Genomic DNA, 26537 nt, shown 5'->3' on the forward strand with positions numbered 1-26537 from the left:
TGCTTGTTGCACCGACATACAGGCAAGCACTTAAATGTGTGAAGCCTTTAGTAAAATCAGTTAAAAAGTGGACCAACGAGGCCAAATTAAAATTTCAAAGCTGCTTTGACTGTATAGACTGGAGTGTCTTTCAGCGTACAGCGTAGATGAATACAGGGATATTGTTACCGGGTATGTCAGTTTCTGTGAGGAGGTGTGTGTTCGAACAAAATCCTTTTGCACGTTCAATAACAACAAACCGTGGTTTTCAGCCAGACTTAGGCAACTCCGCCAAGCTAAAGAGATTGCATATCGTAGTGGGGACAGGGCCCTATACAATCACACTAGAAATCAGCTAACTAAAGAAATTAACATTGCAAAGAGAGACTATAAAGTTCAACTGGAAAAATATCTCTGCGCTAAGGACTCCAAATCAATTTGGCACGGTCTACAATTGCTCACTAACTACAAGCGATGTTGACCCCCGGTAGAAAACAACAGCGGGGTAGCAGACGACCTAAATAGCTTTTACTGCAGATTCGAAATAGGCACTGCGCACCCGCCAAGCCGCACCAATTTCCACTCCACCTTCCTCTCCACCGTTAAGCATCCATGAAGGGGACGTTAGTCGGATCTTCAAACAACAAAAGATCAACAAAACACCGGGCCCACACCTTGTGTCCCCATCCTGCCTAAAAGTCTGACCAGACCAACTTGCTCCTGGCTTCGCAAAGATCTTCAACAGGTCTCTAAAACTGTGTGAAGTACCAGGCTGCTTACCGATCCCCAAAAAAGCAACAGACTCAGGTCTTAATGACTACAGGCCTGTTGCCTTGACATCTATGGTCATGAAGTCCTTTGAACGCCTTATGCTGGACTACATAAAGAGCGTCACAGGTCCCCAGCTGGACCCACTGCAGTTTGCCTCCCGAGCTAACAAGTCTGCGAATGGTGCAGTCAACATTGGTCTGCAAGGGTACCTCTGTGAGAATCCTCTTTGTGGATTTCAGCTCTGCGTACAACACCATCATCACTGGACTCCTCTCCTCCAAACCTCTCCAGCTCGGGGAGATTTCAAAAAGAAAAAAAAATTGCTTGCAGTGAGCTCAGCTACCAACCATCCTTCCGCCTCCACTTTCGTCCATTGAGGTTCTCGCCAGCAGGTGTGGCTTTTCTGCAGTCCGGTGCACAGTATCACTGACATCAATATCCCCCGCCCGATTTTTTTGCCCACTCACCTTACTGTTATAGTCATCTGATTAGTGGAAAGTGTCTTTGAGTGTTGAGAAATGCCATATAAGTCTAACGTATAATTTTTACAATGATTATTATTTTAGCAGTATTACTATTATGACATAACAAAAAGGCTGTAATAATCATATGAGATACAGAGCGAATGACGTATTAGTATGTAGTGTATATATGTTTACTTACTAAATAAATGTATACTTAACATTTATTTTACATTTGTGCTTCTTTTCATGTCCTTGACTGACTCAAAATTAGTCGTTAGCTTGAAGAAACACCTGCTAGTGAAAGGTATCCCTGTGAGGATGTCACGACTTGCATTTCAAATCACTCACAAGTAGTACGTCGTTCCTCTGGCAAACGAATCCCTCATCTTACTAGTACAGACATCACCCCTGAGGAGATCCCAAACAAACTCGTGTTGATTCGATCAAACTGCCAAATCTTTTTCGTGAACGACCTGAACCAAATCCAGCCATCCATTGATTTTTTTTGAGCCGCTTAGGGTCACGGTAGTGCTGGAGCCTATTCCAGCTTTCATTGGGCAGTAGGTGCGGTACACCTTGAACTGGTTGTCAGCCAATTGCAGCTGAACCGAATCAGTTTATGAATTGATTTGTTCTTTTTGATTCACCGCTAGCCTGAGGTGAGCAAGTCACCTGGGAGTGGAAACGGAACTGTTGAAGCATTCTGTCACTGACTTCTGAATACCGGACAAATGACCAAAGAGCAGCCAGCGAGCAGGTGGGGGCTGAACTAATTTGCAACTAATCAGCAATGTCATTCACTCAGGAGAATGACCAATGAGTAGGTAGCGTCAGTCAGCGGCATGCAGGAAGAGGAGGGATTTAAGTTAAGTGTGTGATTCGTTCTTGAACAAGTGTACTGAGGATTTGAGGAACTGAGTGATTTGTTTACTGAATTGGTGCACTGCGGAACTGAAAAAATGCACTGCAGATCTGATAAACTGAAGAGTGATTGGTTCATTTGTGATCTGCTTTCATTTGCCAGAAGAATGGCGAACTATGCAGTGACCATACTCATGAGTGATTATAACAGCAAGTCCTGACGTTCTTGCAGGGTTGGCTTTCACTAGCAGCAGGTGAAGCACATAAAAAGCATACATTTAAATAAATATAAATTAATCCTCAATGTATATATGAACACATGCATATCATTACCTATGTGGCTCTAATGTGGTTATCAAAGCCCTTTTGATTTAATAATAATAATTAATAATAATATATCAAACTTGTTTGACGCTTCTCAACACTCAAAGGCAGTCAACAATAATTGGATAATAATAACAAAAAGCTGATCGAGTAGGGAGGCAGCCTGGAGGCAGATGCTGCTGTCAGTGTTCCTGTGCACTGGAATGCAGAAAAGTCACTCTGGCTAGTGAGAGTCTAGATCATGGGTGCTCAATGTGATCTTGGTCGATCGCGGGACGGCGTGCCAAAAAAATATGTTCCCTCTAAACTGCGCGCGTGCACAATTGTTCACTGCTGATGCAGTCTTCTTCTTTTCCTTTCGGCTTGTCCCGTTAGGGGTCGCCACAGCGTGTCATCTTTTGCCATCTTAGCCTATCTCCTGCATCTTCCTCTCTAACCCCAACTGCCCTCATGTCTTCCCTCACCACATCCATAAACCTTCTCTTTGGTCTTCCTCTCGCTCTTTTGCCTGGGAGCTCCATCCTCAGCATCCTTCTACCAATATACTCACTCTCTCGCCTCTGAACATGTCCAAACCATCAAAGTCTGCTCTCTCGAATCTTGTCTCCAAAACATCCAACTTTGGCTGTCCCTCTAATGAGCTCATTTCTAATCCTATCCAACCTGGTCACTCCGAGCGAGAACCTCAACATCTTCATTTCTGCCACCACCAGTTCAGCTTCCTGTTGTTTCTTCAGTGCCACCGTCTCTAATCCGTACATCATGGCCGGCCTCACCACTGTTTTGTAAACTTTGCCCTTCATCCTAGCAGACACTCTTCTGTCACATAACACACCAGACACCTTTCGCCAGCTGTTCCAACCTGCTTGGAGCCGTTTCTTCACTTCCTGACCACACTCTCCATTGCTCTGTATTGTTGACCCCAAGTATTTGAAGTCGTCCACCCTCGCTATCTCTTCTCCCTGTAGCCTCACTCTTCCCCCTCCACTTTTCTCATTCACGCACATATATTCTGTTTTACTTCGGCTAATCTTCCTTCCTCTCCTTTCCAGTGCATGTCTCCATCTTTCTAATTGTTCCTCTGGATGCTCCCTGCTTTCACTGCATATCACAATATCATCTGCGAACATCATGGTCCAAGGGGATTCCAGTATAACCTCATCTGTCAGCCTATCCATCACCACTGCAAACAGGAAGGGGCTCAGAGCTGATCCCTGATGCAGTCCCACCTCCACCTTAAATTCCTCTGTCACACCTAAGGCACACCTCACCATTGTTCTGCTGCCATCATACATGTCCTGTACTATTTTAACATACTTCTCTGCCACACCAGACTTACGCATGCAGTACCACAGTTCCTCTCTTGGTACTCTGTCATAGGCTTTCTCTAGATCCACAAAGACACAATGTAGCTCCTTCTGACCTTCTCTGTACTTTTCCACGAGCATCCTCAAGGCAAATAATGCATCTGTGGTACTCTTTCTAGGCATGAAACCATACTGTTGCTCGCAGATACTTACTTCTGTCCTGAGTCTAGCCTCCACTACTCTTTCCCATAACTTCATTGTGTGGCTCATCAACTTTATTCCTCTATAGTTCCCACAGCTCTGAACATCCCCTTTGTTCTTAAAAATGGGAACTAGAACACTTTTCCTCCATTCTTCAGGCATCTTTTCACCCGCTAGTATTCTGTTGAATAAGTTGCTCAAAAACTGCCAAATTGCTTCCATACCTCTACCGGTATGTCATCAGGACCAACTGCCTTTCCATTTTTCATCCTTTGTAGTGCCTTTCTGACTTCCCCCTTAGTAATCATTTCCACTTCCTGGTCCTTCACTCTTGCCTCTTCAACTCTTCCTTCTCTCTCATTTTCTTCATTCATCAACTTCTCAAAGTATTCTTTCCATCTATTTAGCACACTACCGGCACCAGTCAACACATTTCCATCTCTATCCTTAATCACCCTAACCTTCTGCACATCCTTCCCATCTCTATCCCTTTGTCTGGCCAACCTGTAGAGATCCTTTTCTCCTTCTTTCGTGTCCAACCTGGTGTACATGTCTTCATATGCCTCTTGTTTAGCCTTTGCCACCTCTACCTTTGCCCTACGTCGCTGATGCAGTTGCTGATGCAGTCTCTTTGCAGGTATTCTGTGTTGCGCGCAGAAAAAAAAAAAAAAATCCAATGCAATCCAATTAAAGTAAAACATACACCTGTTCAGTTTGTGGCATTTTGCAATGTGATTCAATGAGTGAGGGATGACTGGTTGTTCCATCCAATTCACATACATACTGTAAAAAAGAAGAAGCCACTGGTTTCTTGTGGCAGCACATGGAACTTTGTTTGACAACGACTGCTGCTCCGCCCACTGATCTAAAAAAAAAAAAAAAAGAAGACTTGATAGGGCATACACATTGAGGTGTGTTGATTGGTTGAGGCCAGTTGGCCGCCATCTTGGTACTCCCAAAACGTGTGGAGGACATGGTTTATAGGTTGGATTACAGCGGGGGTTTTCTCAAAGTTAGGCATGTAGAATTAAAACTGGTCGTATGAGCTTGACATTTTTTCAGTTCTGGTAACATGAAGGATCTTTAATTCGATTTGGTTAGCCAAAAAAGGCAAAGTACAAAGGAAAGACATATAACACCGTGACTACCAAGAAACCGTGCATATTACCTAGGGCCCGATTTCTGTGACATGTTAACGTTTCCCAAAATACGCTGTGAAGCGCTAACATCATAAGGTAGCAAAAAAATAAGCATTTTTTGTCATAAAAATATAAAATTTTAAATCAATCAGTTAGATATATTTTTGGAAATAAGGACTCTTAATGGGAAAATACATGCTAAACGCATAATTCATTTGTTGTCCCTGCAACATCCTATTTCTGATTTCTATTTCCTCGCATTTGGAAATCAAATTCAATTTGAAGAGTTCTGTATTATGAAATTCATTAAAAAGAATTACACAGAAAATGTGTTTTTTTGCTTATCCACTGATAAATTTTGGAAAAATATTTACATCACTTTATCGCAAAAAAAAAACTTAAGCCTATAAAGGTGAACCAGAGAGTGAACAGTGAACAACAACAACAACCGGAAACAAAACTTTGCTCAAGTGGATTGAGCTCATCAGAAAATAAAAAACCTTTGCAAACAAACTTTAATACTGTCAAAGTAAAACTTTCTAACTTACCTGTGGAATGTTTTCTCACAGCCATGAAACTGGCGATTCATGGAGTTAATCGCTGTCGCTGTACAGGTTGGCATAGTTGCTTTGGGAGTATCAAGATGGCGGATAGCGACTTCAGTTTTGGTGGCCAATGAGCCATCCGGTCTTTTTTTTTTTTAGATCAGTAGCTCCGCCACACACTCTTTTTCCTAGTTTACCTTACACCACCACCCCACACTCTTAAAGACGTTCTCTCATAATTACAAATGTTACAGTACTTACGCAGTCCATCAATGTGTTTTATAATGACAGCATCCACCACCGCTGCTTTAGTTTGCAACACAGTCTGGGCAACGTAGAGCAAAGACAAGCTAAACATGCTGCTGAGGTTTATTTTCGATATTATTGGAGAAAGTTAAAAAAGAAATGCTGTTTTAAGATGCAATGACTGTCGGAGTCTGAATAGTCGAAGAAAAAGTGGTTAAACTGGACGAGATTTTCTCTTTACCGAGTGGGAAAGGTCTGGTCTGAACCCAAAATAGAAAGTGCAGGATGAGATGGTGTGTAATTTTTAAATTCCACCTTGGCAGAGCTGATCCAGCCAAGCACCAGGGTCCCTACGGGGCGACGTCCACGTCCACGGGGGGGTCCTACTGGCAAAGCAGAAACTAAACAGGAGCAGGTGACAACAGAGGACAAAGCCCCACCGAGGCGTGGTCGAGAGACGGTGGCTGCTGACGCTGGTAGAGGGCCGATGAGGCTTGGGTGAGAGGCCGCTGTGGATCAAGGGCCACCGAGCAATGGTGTGTATGGTAAGGAAGTGAAGAAATGGGTCCGAGCAGATGTGAAAAGCTGGCGGAAGGTGTCTGGTGTGTTATGTGACAGAAGAATGTTTGCTAGTATGAAGGGCAAAGTTTATAAAACAGTGGTGAGGCCAGGCATGATGTATGGATTAGAGACGGTGGCACTGAAAAGACAATAGGATGCAGAGCTGGATGTGGCAGAAATAAAGATGTTGAGGTTCTCGCTAGGAGTGAGTAGGTTGGATAGGATTAGAAATGAGCTCATTAGAGGGACACCCAAAGTCGGATGATTTGAGGACAAGGATAGAGAGAGCAGACTTTGAGGGCTTGGACATGTTCAGAAGCGAGAGCGTGAGTATATTGGGAGAAGGGTGCTGGGGATGGAGCTGCCAGGCAAAAGAGCGAGAGGAAGATCAAAGAGAAGGTTGATGGATGTTGCGAGGGATGACATGAGAGCGGTTGGCATTTGAGAATAAGATGCAGGAGAAAGCTTACGCAGAAAAGGATGACACGCTGTGGCGACTCCTTAGAGGACAAGCCAAAAGGAAAACAAGTAGAAGACCAGTCAGGCTGATAAGATTGTTAAAAAGTCTACTGTATCTATTTGAACATGTGGTGGCAAACAAGCCTTCATATTTACATTCAAACTCAAGAACAATCTATAGACTCAAATAAGCAAAGCACAGGAAAATGTGCTAACTCCACAAATAAAACCATTCTGATTTGAAACCCCAACCTTAGAACTTTACAACTGAACATGCTTAGCTAATACCTGTAATTATTGTAATCACTAAAAAAACAAATAAAAATGGGGATTTTAGGTTTTAACTGGAAATATAGCTATGAACACTAATGAACAGCATAATATTGTTATATTGACATCGCAATAACACTAGAAAATATCTTTGCCACACTTGAGAAAATGGATAAGTTTAAGAAAAGTTGGTCTCCTTTTATTAAAAGGGTGAACCTTGAAGTTTGAGTCTGTTTGCCTGTGAAACAATGTCATAGAGAAATCCATCCATTTTCTTAGCCGCTTATCCTCACAAGGGTTGCGAGAGTGCTAGAGCCTATCCCACCTGTCAACGGGAAGTAGGCAGGTTTCACCCTAAACTGTTTGCCAGCCAATCGCAGGGCACACAGAGACAGACAACAGTCGCACTCACATACACACATAGAGACAATTTAGAGTCTCCAGTTAATGCACGTTTTTGGATGTGGGAGGAAACTGGAGTGCCCGGAGGACACCCACGCAGGCACGGGGAAGAACATGCAAACTCAACACAGGCGGGTTTGAACCCTGGTCCTCAGAACTGTGAGGCCAACGCCCTAACCAGTTGCCCTACTGTACCGTCATGTAATGTAATGTGGAATGTAAATGTAATGTCATCAAATCATACGTTCTTATTTTAGACCTCTGTGAAATTATTGTGGGCAGATCGATCCAAAATATTGATAATATTGATAAGAACGCAGTAGTGGATCCGATTCATACTAGCCTGAAAATATCGATACACTCATTTCAGTTTCACTTTTGCATGCCTTGGTGTCATTAAAATTAGCTTGGCTCCTCATCTCCCCTTTTGTGTTTCGATGTTGTGCTGCCATGAAATTTGAAGCAGTCAGCGCCACATGCAACTGGCGAGTGGCAACCACTCGAGTATGCAGTCTCAGCTCCTTCTCCCGCCCTCTTGTGTTTCTTCACCTTTCGGGACCTTGCAGCACGAGCAAGGAAATCACTGTCTCCACCTGCATATGAGCACACCACACCCACCGACACACAAGACGTGCTATCCACAGCATTGTGGGCAGAAGAATGGCAGAAGAAGAGAAGTGCTGTGTTACATTTTCTGGTGGAATAATGATAATTGACTAGCAGTACTATTTGCAAAAAGGCTTTAAGGTACATCGGGAACACAACAAATTTAAATAAACACTTAAAACCCATGCCAACCAAAACCATGACCTACAGAAACGCCGCCAAGAACCCCAATTCAGAGGCAGTGGTCATTGGCAGAAGTTTTTTTGCATGACAGAGAATAGCCAAGTGTGGATAATAGTGTTGGAAGAAATATTTGATCATGAGTTAATATTAATTTTCAAATTTAAAACTATGTAGTTGTCTTTAGCCAACTCAAAAAATATCAATTATGCTCAGACTTTTATTCAATACATTATGACTGTGTACTGCGATTGGCTGGTGAACAGTTTAGGGTATACCCCGCCGAAGACGCCCATGACCCGACTGTTGATAAGTGTTACAGAAAAGGAATGGATTATGTGTTTGTAAAACCATAGAAGGCGCGGGATCTTCTGTGGGGGGTTTGCATGTTCTCTCCATGCCTGCATCGGTTTGCTACAGGCATTCCGGGTTTCTCCCACATCCCAAAAACGTGCATTCATGGAAGACTCGTAAGTTGTTCGTAGGGGTGAATGTAATTGGGAAGGTGTTTATTTGAGATGGATCTATGCGCCTGCACCATGCCTCTCCAGCCCTGGAGTCGCCCAAAGTCTCGAACCCCTAAGTACAAATGTTTTTTGGCCTGCGGAATGGCCCACGCCGGCCGTGGTGCTCCGTATCCTGCTAATCCTCCTGGCATTAAGCCCAAGTCCGGGCCTGTCCAGTAGCTCTGGTGTGTCTGCTCAAAACCGATCCAATGAAACATGACGTCTGTTCGGCTCACCAAGTGCAACAGCTGGTGCCACCTCACTCGATGCTGGAATCTACACTCAAGTCAGGACTGGACTGACCGCTATGTAGCGCCATGTTGCTCCACTCATCCACCACCGGAAAGCAAAGCGCCAAACCAAGCCTCAACGTGTTCCATCTGCCTACCGCATCCTGCAGTTCAACTGCAACAGCCTAGTGTCCAAGACCCCGGAAATAGCGAACTATATGTCGCGGAACAACATCCTTCTTGCCGCCGTCCAAGAAACCAAGCTCACACAGTGGTCAAATCTACACAAGATCTGCGACTATACCATCCTACGAAATGACTGCAACCGCAATGCTGGAGGCAGCCTGGCGTTTATCATCCATCGTAGCGTGAACTATCGTGTTGTCCAGCCACCTACCACCAACGACCCCGTTATCGAAGAACAGTGTCTCGCCGTCTGGTCCGGGTCGTCCGAAGTAGCCATTTTCAATGTTTACACCCTACCAGCATCTTCCTGTCCGGCTGGCTACTCCGCGTCATTCAGCCACCTACTTGCTGGCCACCACACTCTGCTCCTTGGCGACCTGAACGGTCACTCCCCGGCCTGGGACGCCACCTCCCCACCTTACCCACAAAATCACTCATCAACGTTTGGAATTCTCAACGCGGGCTCCGCCACTTGACTCACGGCACATTTTGCTATCTCTTCCAACATTAGTCAACCTCTTAGCAGCTGCTCATGGTCAGTCGAGATTTCACCGATCACCTCCCTATGACGATCACGTTCAAAAGATGAGAGGAATTCGTCGTGTCGGAAAAACGCACCTAAATCAACTTTGAAAAGGTGAAATGGCCTGATTTTACGGCTTTCATCGAAGCTAACCTGGAGGATCCCCCTACAAACGTTTTTTTCTGGTAAAAAAACATTTCCGTACTGTGGTGAATTGAGTGGGCAAACGATACGTTCCTTCCGGCCGTATACCAAAGGTCCACCCAAACTACCCTGCCTCGGCGGCCTTTCTCGCCAACGAACGTGACACCATCTGGCAACCGGACCCATCCGATGCTCAACTTCCCAACATCCAACGTCAGATTAATTGTCTTGTGTCCAAGCACCAGCAAAATCGGTGGATTAAACATAACGAAAAATCCAGGCTCCAGGGGCCAAAAAAGCTCTGTCAAACCATCAAAGCCTTGAGCAATCCAACCAAACGGCCAGACAACGCTGCCATCGTATTTAACGGGGTCTAATTAAAAAACAACCGGGACGCATGTCAACATTTCAAAAGACAGTTCGTTGAACATCCACCTTCCAACTGTTCCATCCGATCTACGTTGTGTTTCCTCCATGGAACGTCGCGCGAAAACCATCCTCGCTTCACGATGGCGGAAGTCGGAATGGCCATCAAAGCTACAAGGCGCATATGCCCAGTGATGATGAAACACCTTGGACTGAAGGCTATCCAATACCCCACCAACATCTACAACCTTTCATTGGGCACCCTGGACATTCCAACCATATGGAAACGCGGCCGTGTCATCCCGCTTCCCAAACAAGGGAAACCCATCAGTGAAGGCAAGTCTTATTGTCCAATCAGTCTGTTGTCACCGCTGGCCAAGACACTGACAACTGCCAGTCACCAGCATGGCTTCAAGAAGCGTTATAGTACAACCACGGCGCTCCATGCCATCACCAACCTAATAGAGCGTGGTTTCTACCAACAAAAGCTTGCCGACTGTACCATCACAGTTGCTCTCGACCTGAGCAAGGCTCTTGACTGCGTCAGCCGCTCGACGCTGCTGTTGGACATCGTCAAGTCGAACCTACCGTCTTCGCTCAAGCACTAGACCGCCAACTACCTTCGCAGCAGGTATTCATACGTCAAATTCAACAATGCCAAATCGTCGAGCTGACAAGTTCGTCAAGGCATCCCCAAGGGGGCATTCTGAGCCAGCTGCTTTTCAATCACTACATGTCAAAATTGCCCAGGCCACCGACGGGCATCAGCGTGGTATCATACCCAGATGATGTTACCATGCTAGCCAGTGGTTCTTCCATCCTTTCACTGTACACGGCTTTGAACCGATACCAACGCACGGTCCACGACTTCTTTGCCACCTGAACTTTTGGCCGAAGAATCATCGGCCACTCTGTTCACCACCTGGAACGCTGGACAGTCGACATGACTGAACATCGAAATCGGAGGCAATCGGATTCCTACCTTACGTCATCCGAAAATCCTTGGCGTCACCTGACGTTCAATGAACACACGAAAATCGTGCGCTCCAAACTCAATAAAAGAAACAACGTTTTGAAGTGCCTAGCCAACACCACGTGGGGCCAGATAAAGGAGACCATCCTCACGGCGTATAAGGCCATCGGAAGATCGATTCTAAACTACGCGGCGCCCGTGTGGACTCCCAACCTGAAGCCAACTCACTGGGACTGCCTCCAGGGAGTCCACAACATTGCCCTTCGAACTGCCACGGGGTGTCACAAAATGGCTTCCATTGATCACCTACACGCCGGGTCTAAAGTCCTTGTGGTATGCGAGCACAAGGTGATGCTCACGAAACAATACACTGTTCATTGCTACCTCGCCGGACATCCTAATCATAAGATGACAAGGCAAGAAGCATGCCCCAGAGCGTTGCACAAAACCGTCCGAGATATCGAGCGATCGATCAAGCAGTACATTCATCGGCTGTCCGTCGATGCCGAGGACTACTGGTGTGGCCTCTTGGCGATCCATCGAACCGCCGTAGCCGACGGGATAGCTGGCTACAAACCCAACATCGTGTTGGGCGGCTACCCGGCTCCAGTAGTCGAATCCGAAAGACAACTCCCACGGCCCGTAAGATCGACGCTATCGGAACTCCGTTTGGACTGGTGTCACAGGCTCAACAAATATCAGCATCAACTTGACAACAACATCGTCGATAAATGCCCTTTGTGTCATGTCCCCCCCCCCCCCCCACACACACACACACGGTACGCATCATCTCTTCAACTGTGCTCAAAAACTGACCATGCTGACGGTTGAACACCTGTGGAGCGCCCTGACCGATGTGGCTTACTTTCTGGACCTTGATATGTAATAACCACCATTGTACTTGGCTACAACAACAACAATGTAATTGTGAAAGGTTGTTTGTTTGTATGTGCCCTGTGATTGGCTTGCGACCAGTTCAGGGTGTCCCCCACGTTTCACCCGAAGATAGCTGGTATGGGCTTCAACACACCCGTGACCCTTGTGAAGATAAGCAGAACGGAATGAACGAATGAATACATGTTATGATCTATTATATTAAAATGTCATGTCATGTCATTATCCAAGCCGCTTATCCTCTCAAAGGTTGCGGGAAAGCTGGAGCCTATCCCAGCTAGCTTCGGGCGAATGGCGGACCACACCCTGAACTGGTCGCCAGTCAGTCGCAGGGCAGATATATTAAAATGTTAAATGAGTTAATAAGTTACCGAAGTGCATTCAAAGCAGAAAAACACAATACATTTCTTAAACCATTATTTATTTATTCTGCACAGGGTGACTTGTTTTTCTACTGAAGGCCAACAGTTATTGTAGTTTAATTTCCCATAAGGATGTGAGTGTCCAGAAGGAATATGTGATTAAATTGGATTGACATTATTTTTTAGTGATCACTTTGTGTATTTAAGATGAACCCCCCACCCATTTGTTTCTTTTGTATTCCATCTTGGAAAGGTTAAGATGATAACGTTTAACGTTACTGATATTTAGCAATTAATGTATCTTTTTTTTTTTTTTTTTAAACAATCGGCCCGTTTTACTTGGTACATGTTCATTTCCAAAGTGTCCAGTATCGCACACCACTACCATGGGTGCCCATGCAGGCACTTGAACCACAAACCTTCTGAAACTGTGTTGTGGGCCTCTGGGGATGCTGGAAGCTGTAAGGTGGGGAGTGGCTGCCACCCTTTTCTTTCTCTGTGGTTTGCCAGCTGGGCAAGACCCAGAGGAGTCTAGCCTCTTATGTCACATATTCTGTACATTTTTAGTACTCAGACTTTACATACTTCAGACTTTAAGGATCTTTCAATCTCATTTAGGGTCCCCTGGGTAATTGGCACCGGGAAAATATCGGGTGGGAAATGTGGCCTGCACTGGGCATGTTTTGGTGGGCAACCCCTCCAATCATCCCCCTTAAGTTGTCCAGCCAATTTGGGCTTCCTCTCCTCTTCCTGACAATGACAGGGACAATGGACCGAAGGGAACTGAAAGAAAGCAACCGACTAAATACAAACAGATTGACAAGAAAACATGGAACACCTGGACAAGACACAAGTGGCCGGAGGGAGCTGATTGGTCGACAAAAGTTAGGTTAATGAGAATAGGTGGACATAATTACTGTAACTGAGCACACAAGACATGAAAAACATGGATCATAGAAAAACATGAAACAAAACCAAACACAACCCAAGCCAGAACCGAGACACACTCACGACTTTTATTTGTTCATTTTGCGAGCGGTTTATCCTCACGAGGGTCGTGGGCGTGCTGGAGCCCATCCCAGCTTTTATTGGGCAGAGGGTGGGGTACATCCTGAGCGGGTATCCAGCCAATCGCAGGGCACATGGAGACAGACAACAGTCACACTCACAATCACACCTAGGGGAAATTTACAGTCACCAATGAATGCATGTTTTTGGGATGTGGGAAGAAACCAGAGTACCTGGAGAAAACCCACGCATGGACAGGGAGAACATGCAAACTCCACACAGGCGGGGCTCGGATTTAAACCCCGGTCCTCACAACTGTGAGGTCAATGCTCTAACCAGTTGTTCCACTGGACCGCTCACTCACTACTTCTTAAAACCAAAAGCAGTGAGATGCTTCAATAAAAAATATCAAGTTCCATTAACGTTATGTGATGTAATGAGGAAGACCAAAGAAAACGTTTTGTATGTTGTGAGGAAGGACATGATGGGTGTTAGAGAGGAAGATGCACGAGATAGGCTTAGATGGAAAAAGATGACATGCTGTGGCGACCCTTAACGGAACGGGCCAAAAGGAAAAGAAGAAGTGAGTGCTTGCATCTTAATTGCCTCCATCAAGCAGAAAACATTTTCAGACAATTTTACATTTTATGTGGTATAGCAGAATTAGGCTTGGGAGGCAGAATTTGAATAATCTATGACCTATGTCAGGTAAGAAGTACCGAACAAAGCTCTCAAATATTTTTTCACTTTGGGTCACAAATTGACCTTAGCAGAGGTCAGAACTTTGCACCTCTCCGGCAGTTCTGTGAAAATTTGTGAGATAAAAACAAATATTTTTCACCTACCATTGGCAAAAGACTGCACGTTTTAAATGCTTTTGTTTTTTCTATCGTTGCACATCAAACAAGTGATTTCTGTTCATGTCTGCGTCCCTAAAACACATTGACACACTTTCAATACAGTTGAAAATATCCCATCCCAACATACAGTAAACAAAATAGAGTACAATGCTTAGTGCATTATCTTTCAATTTTTGTCATGTACTCCTGAAAATATCATTATACAGTGAACAAAATAAGTATTTGAACACCTGCTATATTGCAAGTTCTCTCACTTAGAAATCATGGAGGGGTCTGAAATTTTCATCCTAGGTGCATGTCCACTGTGAGAGAGATAGTCTAAAAAGAAAAATCCAGAAATCACAATGTATGCTTTTTTAAAATTTTATTTGTCTGATACAGCTGCAAATAAGTATTTGAACACCTGAGAAAACCAGTGTTAATATTTGGTACAGTAGCCTTTGTTTGCAATTACAGAGGCCAAATGTTTCCTGTAGTTGTTCACCATGTTTGCACATACTGCAGGAGGGATTTTGCCCTACTCCTCCAAACAGATCTTCTCGAGATCAGGCAGTTTCAGCTCCCTCCAAAGATTTTCTATTGGGTTTTGGTATGGCGACTGGCTAGGCCACGCCAGAATCTTTATATGCTTCTTACAGACCTACCCCTTGGTTTTGCCCGCTGTATGCGTCGGGGCATTGTCATGTTGAAAGACCCAGCCATGACCCATCTTCAATGCTCTGACTGAAGGAAAGAGGTTGTTCCCCAAAATCTCACAATACATTGCCGCAGTCGTCCTCTCCTTAATACAGTGTAGTCGTCCTGTCCCATGTGCAGAAAAACACCCCCAAAGCATGATGATACCACCCCATCCTTCACAGTAGTGATGGTGTTCTTGAGATGGAACTCATCATTCGTCTTCTTCCAAACATGGTTAGTGGGATTATGATCAAAAAGTTCAATTTTGGTCTCATCTGACCACAAAACTTTCTCCCATGACTCTTCTGTATCATCCAAATGGTCATTGGAAAACTTAGGACAGGTCTTGACATGTTCTGGTTTAAGCAGGGGAACCTTTCGTGCCATGCATGATTTCAACGCATGACGTCTTGGAAACGGTGGTCCCAGCACTTTTCAGGTCATTGACCAAGTCCTCCCATGTTGTCCTGGGCTGATTCATCACCTTTCTAAGGATCATTGAGACCCCACGAGGTGATAGATTGGATGGGGCTCTACTCTCATTGAGCTTGACCGTCATGTTTAGCTTCCTCCATTGTCTGATGATTGCTCCAACAGTGGACCTTTTTTCGCCAAGCTGCTTGGCAATTTCTCTGCTGCTCTTTCCAGTCGTGTGGATTTGTACAATTTTGTCTCTGGTTTCTTTGGACAGCTTTTTGGTCTTGGCCATGTTATACGTTTGACTCATACTGACTGTATGGGGTGGACAGGTGTCTTTATGCAGCTAACGACCTCACACAGGTGCATTTGATTCAGGATAATACGCGGAGTGGAGGTGGACTTTTAAAGGTGGACTAACAGGTCTTTGAGGGTCAGAATTCTAGCTGATGAACAGGTGTTCAAATACTTATTTGCAGCTGTATCACACAAATAAATCGTAACGTATGGGGGTGGTAGCGTCATGCTTTGGGGGTGTTTTTCTGCACATGGGACAGTATGACTGCACTGTATTAAGGAGAGGATGATCGCAGCCATGTATTGTGAGATTTTGGGGAACAACCTCTTTCCCTCAGTCAGAACATTGAAGATAGGTCGTGGCTGGGTCTTTCAACATGACAATGACCTGAAGCACACAGCCAGGAAAAACAAGGAGTGGCTCCGTAAGAAGGATATCAAGGTTCTGGCGTGGCCTAGCCAGTCTCCTGACCTAAACCCAATAGAAAATCTTTGGAGGGAGCTGAAACTTTGTGTTTCTCAGCAACAGCCCAGAAACCTGTCTGATATTGAGATGATCTGTGTGGAGGACTGGGCCAAAATCCCTCCTGCAGTCTGTGCAAACCTGGTGAAGAACTACAGGAAACGTTTGACCTCTGTAATTGCAAACAAAGGCTATTGTACCAAATATTAAGTGTTTTTCTCAGGTATTCAAATACTTATTTGCAGCTGTATCAGACAAATAAATTGTTAAAAAATCATACATTGTGATTTCTGGATTTTTCTTTTTAGATCATCTCTCTCACTTTGGACATGCTCCTACGATGAAAGTTTCAGACCCCTCAATGATTTCTAAGTGGGAGAACTTGCAATATAGCAGGGTGTTCAAATACTTGTTTTCTTCACTGTACATGGTTTGAGAAATGTACTCATGCACCCAAACCCCAACAAATGAGGTTGCATTACTGGAGGCTTTTTCAAAGTCTAGATTGGCAGACCTTGGGCACTAACTTCCTCCTTTTTAAAAGTCAGTCAAAATGTCCATATTTTCAGATATTACGCTGAATAAATATGGTGAACCATATTCTAAGTTGTGGTTGATTATTGGGACATTTTTTAACTATATATCCAGCTATACAGCTTAACTCACCATGTGTGTGCTGAAGACAACTAACTTTGGGCAAGAGGTGGGGAATATCCTGTACTGGTCACCAGCATTTGCAATAATGCATCCATTTTCTGAACCACTTATCCTCATAAGGGTCCTAGGATCAGGCTGGAGATGGGGTACACCCTGAACTGGTTGCCATCCAATCCCAGCCTTTACAATTAAGTCAATGATACAGTATATTTCAACCGTTTTACAGCCCAAATAATAACGGAAAACTACGGTACATTTAGATTCCAATGCAATCTTCGTTGGGACAAAAACTGCCGAGGTGTTTGATTTAGACAACCCATCTCCCAGCTTTTCTTCCTAAGACATGAAATGATTGCTACTCATTGGGTTGATTTTCTTTTGCTAAGTCATTCCTCATTTCTCCTGTCCTTCAGGGAGCTGTTCTCTTATCTATTTTTATCATGCGGCCTGGAATTCAAGCAAATTGGGAACAGAAGCAGAAAAAGTTAACATCCAATCTTCTCTGTCACCACTCTCTAAATTCTGCCCCTTTTCTCTGATATAGTCTTTGGTTTCAGTAGGCTTTTACTACAGTACAATTTTTAGTCAAATATAAAAGGTTGTCTCATTTTGTTCCCCATTTCTAAACACATCCTTTTGTACCACCCCTTGTTATTGTTGAATGCCTCCACTTTTGTGAAGAATAATCCGCTTTTCAATAAATTCTGGGCCTCTAACCTGCTTTTTCACATTTCCCAATTTTTGTATTTATTCTAATTGTTTATTGTCTTCTGTGAGTATGCAGGCCAATCTGAAAAAGTTCATGGACCTTATACTCCATAATCAGGTGGACAAAGTTTCTAAGATGTTAGAGAGAGGCCTTGATCCCAACTACCATGATAGTGACACTGGTGGTAAGTGTTAATTTTATACTCTCAATAGCACCAAATGATAACTACAAACATCAAGTATTACAATGAATTGTTTGAAATAAGTGTTGATGTTATGATGCTGCTGATAATTATTTTGATGATGATTATTATTATTATTGTTGTTTTTGTGCATGTCCGTATGGTGTCTTTTTCTTGCTTGACTTTGATATTTTCTAATACAGAATTAATCAGTGACGCTCAAAAGCTACACAAAATAAATCGTTATTTACCACTTTTCCTGGAGGCTCACTTCCTGATCTGACCTTAAACCAAAAGCATACATATCCTGTTTTTTCATGGAAAACGGTACCTGCCAAGATCCTTTATTCATTCCAAAAATAACACTCCCATTGACTTTAGCAGTCTGTTTTGGAATTCTTAGGATCTGATTTATCCTAGAATTGTACTACAATCATATCTTATATATCATATCTTATCTTTATTGTATATATTTCTCATCATATCATCTGTCTGTCTGTCCTTCTGTCCAAATTTGTAGGTCCCTTGATTAATTTCTTTCCTCTGAAAATTTAAAATCTGAGAAAGGTATATATGGATATGTTATACAATGGATGCAGTATTGGAGGAATAGCATAACAACACCAGTATATTTGTCAGTAATACTTCCTGCTTGATTTAATTAAAAAAACACTTGTGAAAGAATTAAAAAAGTCAATGCTGCCACCATATTTTTATGTTGAATAAAATGAAGTAAAATGACATAATGGGGAACTGTTACAGTTTTTTCTCTCCTAATGGGACAGGTACATTTACAGTAAATTGATGTTTCAAAACAGAGCTGTAACTCACCATCAGATTCATGAATATAGTACAATGTTGCCTTAGATGAAGTAGTCTCTATGAATGATTTCAATGAGTGCTTTCAATACCGGTTACTCATCAAAAATTGAAAGAAATTGGAGTCCACTCCAAATTTTTCTCTAATGCACTGACTGAAATGCAAGAGACAACAGAGGACATACTCGCCTGGCTTACCAACTTGGATCTACAACTACAGTGTATTGTTGTTTAATCCTTACTGTCATTTGGAAAGAATAATACCAATTACTTAAGGAGGAGAAATCAGAGAAAACATCCATCCATTTTCTGAGAGGCTTATCTTCACCAGGGTTGTGGGACTGCTGGAGCCTATCCCAGCTGTCATTGGGCAGGAGGCAGGGTACACCCAAACTGGTTGCCAGCCAATTCCAGGGGACATAGAGACAGACAACAGTCCCACTTACAATCACATCTAGGGGCAATTTAGACTCCAATTAGTGCATGTTTTGGGGGTGTAGGAGGAAACCAGAATGCCTTGGGAAAGCCCACGCAGGCACGGGGAGAACATGCAAACTCCACACAGGCGGGTCCAGGATTTGAACCCCATTCCTCAGAACTTGTGAGGCCAACGCTATTAGACTATGTTTTTGTTATTGTTATGTTTCAGTTTGTCCAGATTTATCATGAATCATGCATGATTTTTGTTCTTTGTACTGTAAAAGAGAAGTTGAAAGATACCATGAATACCTGAGACCAGAATGATGATCTGAAATATATTTTCCTTCTTCTTTAATTCATATAATTAAGTGTGCACAAATGGAATAAGATACGAACGGAAAAAAAGTTAGCTCAATGTGCCAATTCCCAGGTAAAAAACAAGTTTTTTGTCATGTTTATGATTGAGTCATCTACAGCATTTCCATTTTAAAATAATTTTTGTCTTGCACTGTGCATTTATTTATTTTTTAAATATTTTTCATTTATAAATGATTTTCATCTGTCTTTAATTTTCGTGTTCATTTTTAAATGTTTTTCACTGTACAGCACCTTGTGTTACCATATGTATGAAATTCACTATATAGATAAATTTGCTTTGCTGCTTTGCTTTACATCCTCTTTGTTTGCAGTAGCTTAATGGCTGCTACTCAGGGACATGTCTCCAAAGGTTAATCTCAATGGCCTTGCTGACAAATATCTGTATTTGTTTGGAGGTTTACATTAGGGATCTATTTGATTTGTGCCTCGGACTAAATTAAAAACTGATTGTAGTCACCTGTGAAAGTCAATATTAACCCAATTATAGGTAAATAAAGTAGAAGTGTGTAGTGCACAAAGTATATATTTTTCTCAAGGCCAGTCATTTGCTTACACACCTGGAAATGATAAAAAAAACACATGCTTGATGAATATTTCAATTAATTCTACATCTGTGAACATCTGGGGGTAAAATGCTCATCACTTCAGTCAGAATTTATACCTTTTAATTTTTTGTTGTTGTAATGTTTTGTTTTAGTAGTACAGTAAATGGTCTTTTATTAGATGTTTATAAACTGAAGGATAGCATCGGCAGGGAACTCACTGACATGGTCCCTCTCTCTGGACTTTATTTCCTCAAAGAGTATTTGGACTCCTCTGGCTTGTTACAAACATGGTTATTCACTCACAAGAGAGTCACACTTAACAAGACCAGGGTTTCTGCACCTTAATCCTCAAGCTATTCAAGGATAACTACCATGTGTACTTCTACTTACCATATGAATTAAATATGCCCATTTATTTCTAGTGGTTTGTTCTATATTCTTGTAATAATGACTTGTTTTAAAAGAAAACAATTTCATTAATACAGGGATGTTGGATTTATGTGATGTGTCACAATCATATCCAAGTAATTACTAAACATAATATGTTTTAATAAAGTGCACCATCAATCAGTGCACCCTCAGTACAGTGTATAGTGGGCAGTGTTTACCTTAACTCGAGATTCTTTCCTATGTGAAAGCAGAGTCTATTGTTTCTGAGGTTCTCCTATTGCTGAGGTAAAAGTCACTGAGTTGGTTAAAAGATCCTTGGTTGGTGGGCCTGGGGGTGGATGAGATCCGCCTGAAGTTCCTAGAGGTCTGGATGTTGTGGGTCTGTCCTGCTTGACATGCCTCTGCAACATCACTTGGACATCGAAGACAGCGCTTCTGGATTGCCCGACATGAGTGATCATCTCCCTTTTTAAGAAGGAGAACCGTAGGGTATGTTCCCACGACCATGGATCACACTTTGCAGCTTTCCACATGATGTTTTCTGCGGTGTCCACAAGAGGAGGGTCTATTGGGAAGCCAAATGTCAGATTCAGGAGGAGTATTGTTTTCATCTTGGCATGAAATGGTGGACTATCACTACACCTACAGCAGGATTCTTGAGGGTGCATGGGAGTTTGTCCAAACAGCATATATGTGCTTTGTGGACTTGGGGAGATATTTGACCATCTTTTTCTGGGAGCCATGTTGGTAGTGGTATGGGAGTATGACATATTATATGGGCTCTTCGGTGCCTGTATGACTGGTGTCTGAGTTTGGTCTACATTGCCAGTGGTAAATTGGATTGGTTTCTAGTGAGGGTTTAACTCCGCCAAAGCTGCCCTTTGTCACCAATTCTGTTGTAAACCTTCATGGACTGGGTATTGACGATGTCCAGTTTGATGATTAGCGTATTACCTCTCTACTTGTTGCAGATAATGTGGTTCCGATTACTTGATCAAGCCTTATTCTTCAACACTTACTGGAGTGGTTCACACCCGAGTGTGAGGTGGTTGGGATGAGAAAAAGCACCTCCAAATGTGGGGGCCTCAGTCAGAAAGGGGCGGAGTGACCTCTCCGGGTCAATGAAGAAATCCTGCTCCAAGTGGGCAATTCTTTTTCACAAGTGAGGATAGAATAGACAAGTAGATTTGCATAGCATCTCCAGCAATGCAGACTCTGTCAGTTGTGTTAAAGAGTGAGCTTGGCTGAAAGGGTTGATCCACCAGTCGAGCCAGTACGTTGCTACACTTATCTACGGGTCGTGACTGAAAGAACAAGAGCAAGATCCAAACTGAGGAGCCTTACAATACACAGGGTGAGCTTACTGTCACACATTTTTAAACAAATTTGAAATGTCAAAGAAAAAAAACATGTTCAATAGACTAAATTATGATAATGCTGAAGATGGATGCTTTTACAACTTTTGTTTACTGGTTATTGTTAATGGGTTTTGATTATTTCATGAACATGTCAAAAATATACATCTCAATTGGAGTGATGAACTTCGCAAAACCAAAAATGGAGTGAACAGAAAGGCCATGAAATTAGACGTAGTCTGAAAAATAAAACGGAATTGTTGTTGAGAGGAGGAAAGGGTTAATTGGCATTTCTTTGGGTTTTGGCTTGGCTTTGAATGCTATTATGATGGCAGCATCGTGACCAACTGGTTGACGCATCCGCCTCATGAATTAAAACAGTTCAAATGCCAGCTAGTTTTGACTTACATTGATGGGTAACACTTATCCGACAAAGTGGACCAGCGAGGCAAAATTAGAACTTCAAAAGTGCTTTGACTGCACAGACTGGAGTTTCTTTGAAAATTCAGTGAGCAGCCTTGATGAATTCAAGTATATTGTTACTGCGTATGTCAGTTTCTGTGAGGAGGTGTGCGTCCCAACAAAAACTTTTCACACATTGAATAAAAACAAGCCGTGATTTACAGCCATACTTCGGCAACTCTGCCAAACTATAGAGGTTGCATATCGTAGTGGGGATAAGGTCCTCTACAATCGCACTAGACATCAGCTGACTAAAGAAATTAATTTTGCAAAAAAGAACTATGCACCTAAACTGGAAAAACATCTTGGCGCTAATGATTCCAAGTCAGTCTGACAAGGGTTACAATTGCTCACAAATTACAACCGACATTCCCCCCCCAGTAGAAAACAAGAGTGGGCTCGCCAACGAACTCAATCGCTTTTACTGCATATTTGAAAAGGACACTTTCACACCACACACCCACCAAGCCACACCACCATCCACTCCACCATTTAACAAACATGAAAGCGACCTGAGGCACATCTTCAAACAACAAAAGATCAACAAAACCTGGGGCCAGACCTTGTGTCCCCATCCTGCCTGTCTGCACAGAACAACTTGCTCCTGTCTTCACAAAGATCTTCAACACGTCTCTAGAACTGTGTGAAGTACCAACCTGCTTCAAACACCCAAAAAAGATGTAACCCGGATAGCGTAATGGCGCTGTTGGGGAGACGTCCACAAAGCCAAGTCTCCATGACGCACAGGGCAGCAGAATGTCCAAAGACTTTGTAGGTCATAATCAGATTCAAACGGGACCCTAGAACAGGCAGAGGCTGAGATGTGATGAAAAGTTAACTAAAAAAGGAGGATGGAGATGGTCCTTGAGATACGCTGGCAGGTTGTTGAGGCAGGGAACCATGGCAGTCGGTGGTAACAATAGGCAGCTGGGTTGGCGGCGTGGTGGAAGAACTAAACTTGACAAGAGACTCAAAGGGACCACTGTGGAAGAGAAACACGAAGGTCAGAAAAATCACAAGGAGACGCGTGGCTTATACTTAATACTCAAGTAAAAGTTTACAGGAACTGGGAGGCTTTTGTGCAGATGATGATGAGGGCTGATTTATGATAGGTGCTCAGCTGAGGTGGTGGTGGTGAATACTGTGAAGAAAGAGAGCAAGGGAGAGACATAGGGCAAGAGGAGCACAACATTCCACCCAGTAACCAAGAAAAAGGACTGCAGGACACCACTCATGAATAAGGTAGGTTGCGCTGTGATTAGCTGGTGACCAATTCAAGATATACTGCGCCTCTTGCTCAAAGTAATCTTGGATTTACCCCAGTTTGGATAGGCTCCACCACGCCCCAGACCCAAGTGAGGATAAGAAGTACACAGAATGGATGGAGGCTATTATGATTTTTTTCACCTGATAGCATCTGGTACTCTTAATTCAACTTCCACAAGATCAAAATGAAACATCAATCTTACTGTTAAATTGACATAATGTTTGTGCATTTCATATCACTCGCGCTCATTTTTTTCCTGTAAAAATTTGGAAAAGATGTCATGATTTAAAATTTCCATACAGGCATCATTAAGTGTAATAGAGTAGACAGGGATGACACTGAGTTGTTGACATGCCATCTGCCAAAGAAAGTCTTGGTTCCTCCAATATGTCCTATGCCACAACAATTGACTGCTGGCAATGTGTACTCCTGAAGTGATGTAAACCTCTTTCTAGAATTTAAACTGAAGAATTAAACAATTGTGGATCAGCTGGAAAGCGTTGGCCTCACAGTTCTGAGGTCCCAGGTTCAATCTCGGCCCCACCTCTGTGGAGTTTGCATGTTCTCCCCGTGGCTGCGTGGGTTTTCTCCGGGCACTCCGGTTTCCTCCCACATCCCAAAAACATGCAACATTAATTAGACATTAATTGCCCCCAGGTGTGATTGTGTGCGGTTGTTTATCTCGTTGTGCCCTGTGATTGGCTGGCAACCAGTTCAGGGTGTACCTCGGCTTCTGGCCGTTGCCAAAAGGGATAGGCTCCAGTACTCCTGCGACCCTTGTGAGGATAAGCGGCTAAAAAAATGGATGAATTAAACAATGTGCGAAAAACATCTAGAAGCCATAGTGAGTAATTATATACCCAAGAAAAGTGTAACCTGTGTAATCTAAAATACCCATCATGACCTATATCCCTTGTCTTGCTTCTAGAAAGCCCTTTGACCTTTGCAGCACAACTGGATAACGTGGTGGAGATGATAAAAGTTCTTAAGAATGGAGGTGCTCACCTGGACTTCAGAGCCAAAGATGGTATGACAGCCCTCCATAAAGCAGCGCGTTCCAAGAGCCAGGTTACACTCACGGTAAGAAACATATGGGGCCTGATTCATGTAAATGCCAAATAACAGGTCCTAAATTGCTTGTTTATTCACTAACAGATTGTGTGCGCTGTTGGCAAAAGGTGCAAACGTTGTAAAGATTGCCGTATTTATTTTTTTTTGCTGTAGGTATCTCATTTGGGAGAGTACTGCAAACACAAAATGAAGTTTGAAGTCCTCAAGTTCAGAAAATATGATAAATTTGGAGGAAGCCAGCTTCAGCATAAAAGCTGTAGCTTTATTATTTTGCTTACCTGCACTGCATGTGAATTAGATGTATCTGTATATCCATTTAAGTCTTGGGACAGCACACCTAAGGAATGCCTCTGGGAAAGCACAGCACCAATTTCATCAGTGCGCTGAAATGACCCAGACACAAGGAATTGTTACTGCATTACTTCTTCTTGTGACTGTTTACAAGTCAACCTTAAATTGGAGCTGTGGACTTTCTTTTACAAATCCACTCACTTTTTTCTCTGAGTTACTCACCACCAGAGAGTCCGAGATGTATGACACACGGAGGAGCCCAAAGCCGATGCCACAGAGGCAAGCAAGCCAGAGTGCAGGTCAAGCTCCCTGAAGAGGATTCTGAATGCCGCTTCAATTGATTCACCTCGCAAATCTTTGTTCCCTACCTAACAAAATGTTTACTGGTCTTCTCACAAAGTCCAGTAAAGACTTTGAACATTCTGCTGCCCTGTGCTTCAGGGAGACATGGCTTTGTGAACACATCCCAAGTGGTGCCCTAATGCTTCTGGCCTTCCAAGTTAATCATGCAGACTGCACCATAGAGCTATCGGAGAAAACAAAAGACACCAGAATATCCTTCTAGATTAACAAAAAAGGATTTATCAAGGTCATGGAGAAGACTCTCTGATGGTTAGTAAGTCATTTCTTGTGTACTTGAGTCCCGAGACGACTGAAAAATACACAAACGTAAACAAAACTAGGGAGCATGTACCGAAGGCACCAACACTGGTCAGCACCACCTTGAAAATAAGATGTTTCTACAGTATGTGAGCTTTTCCATTTTAGTTTTAATCTTATTGTACCTGTAAACCTGCATCTTCCCCAATTGAAAGACCACCAGAAATTTCATATGGATTTCATTCAATAACAAACCAACTTTTTTGTTTTTGATCCTCCTTTTAATCAAAAAGTTTTATTCTTCAACAGTTAGTCACTGGCATTGGTGAATTAAGTCCTTTGGCATTCGAAATGTCCATTTTCTGAACCACTTATTCTCATACCGGTTGTGGGAGTGCTGGAGCCTATCGCACCTGTCAACGGGCACGAGCTGGAGTACACCTTGAACTGGTTGCCAGGCAATCACAGGGCACATAGAAACAAACAACCATTCATACTCACAATCACACTTGGGGGCAATTTAGCATCATCAATCAACCTCACATGCATGTTTTCGGAATGTGTGAGGAAACCGGAGTGCCTGGAGAAAACCCATGCAGGCACGGAGAGAACATGCAAACTCCACACAGGCAGGGCCAGGATTTGAATCTTGGTCCTCAGCACTGTGAGGCTCTATCCGGGTAACTACTGTGCCCCAGTTAATAGTATTAATTTGTTTTTGATATAAGTATTGGGGCTGGAAAGCGTTGGCCTCACAGTTCTGAGGTCCCGGGTTCAATCCCGGACCCACCTGTGTGGAGTTTGCATGTTCTCCTTGTGTCTGCGTGGGTTTTCTCCGGGCACTCCAGTTTCCTCCCACATCCCAAAAACATGCAACATTAATTGGACACTCTAAATTGCCTCTACGCATAATTGTAAGTGTAGCTGTTTGTCTTGATGTGCCCTGGGATTGGCTGCAACCAGTTCAGGGTGTACCCCGCCTCCTGCCCAATGACAGCTGGGATAGGCTCCAGCACGCTTGTGAGGAGAAGCGGATAAGAAAAGGAATTGATGGATGATTATTGGGGGGCGGCAAGGTGGGGCAGCTGTAACACGTTGGCCTTACAGTTCTGAGGTCCGGGGTTCAATCCCAGCCCCACCTGTATAGAGTTTGCATGTTCTCCCCGTGAC

At 43.3% G+C, this 26537-nt stretch overlaps 1 protein-coding gene across 13 annotated transcripts in view; it reads left to right on the forward strand.

The window, feature by feature from the left end:
• The window catches only part of shank2b (SH3 and multiple ankyrin repeat domains 2b), a 292642-nt gene that overhangs the window by 61710 nt on the left and 204395 nt on the right, over positions 1-26537 (forward strand). For 11 of the 13 annotated variants that reach the window (XM_061815646.1, XM_061815649.1, XM_061815651.1 and 8 more), the window contains 2 exons: positions 17664-17772; positions 24334-24485. In XM_061815646.1, the coding sequence (XP_061671630.1) occupies positions 17664-17772; positions 24334-24485 (261 nt within the window). Of the gene's footprint in view, positions 1-17656; positions 17773-24333; positions 24486-26537 lie in introns of all 13 variants that reach the window. The other 2 variants (XM_061815656.1, XM_061815658.1) reach the window with 1 other exon arrangement.

Source organism: Syngnathoides biaculeatus, chromosome 3 (genome assembly GCF_019802595.1).
Source record: "Syngnathoides biaculeatus isolate LvHL_M chromosome 3, ASM1980259v1, whole genome shotgun sequence".
Classification (NCBI taxonomy): domain Eukaryota; kingdom Metazoa; phylum Chordata; class Actinopteri; order Syngnathiformes; family Syngnathidae; genus Syngnathoides; species Syngnathoides biaculeatus.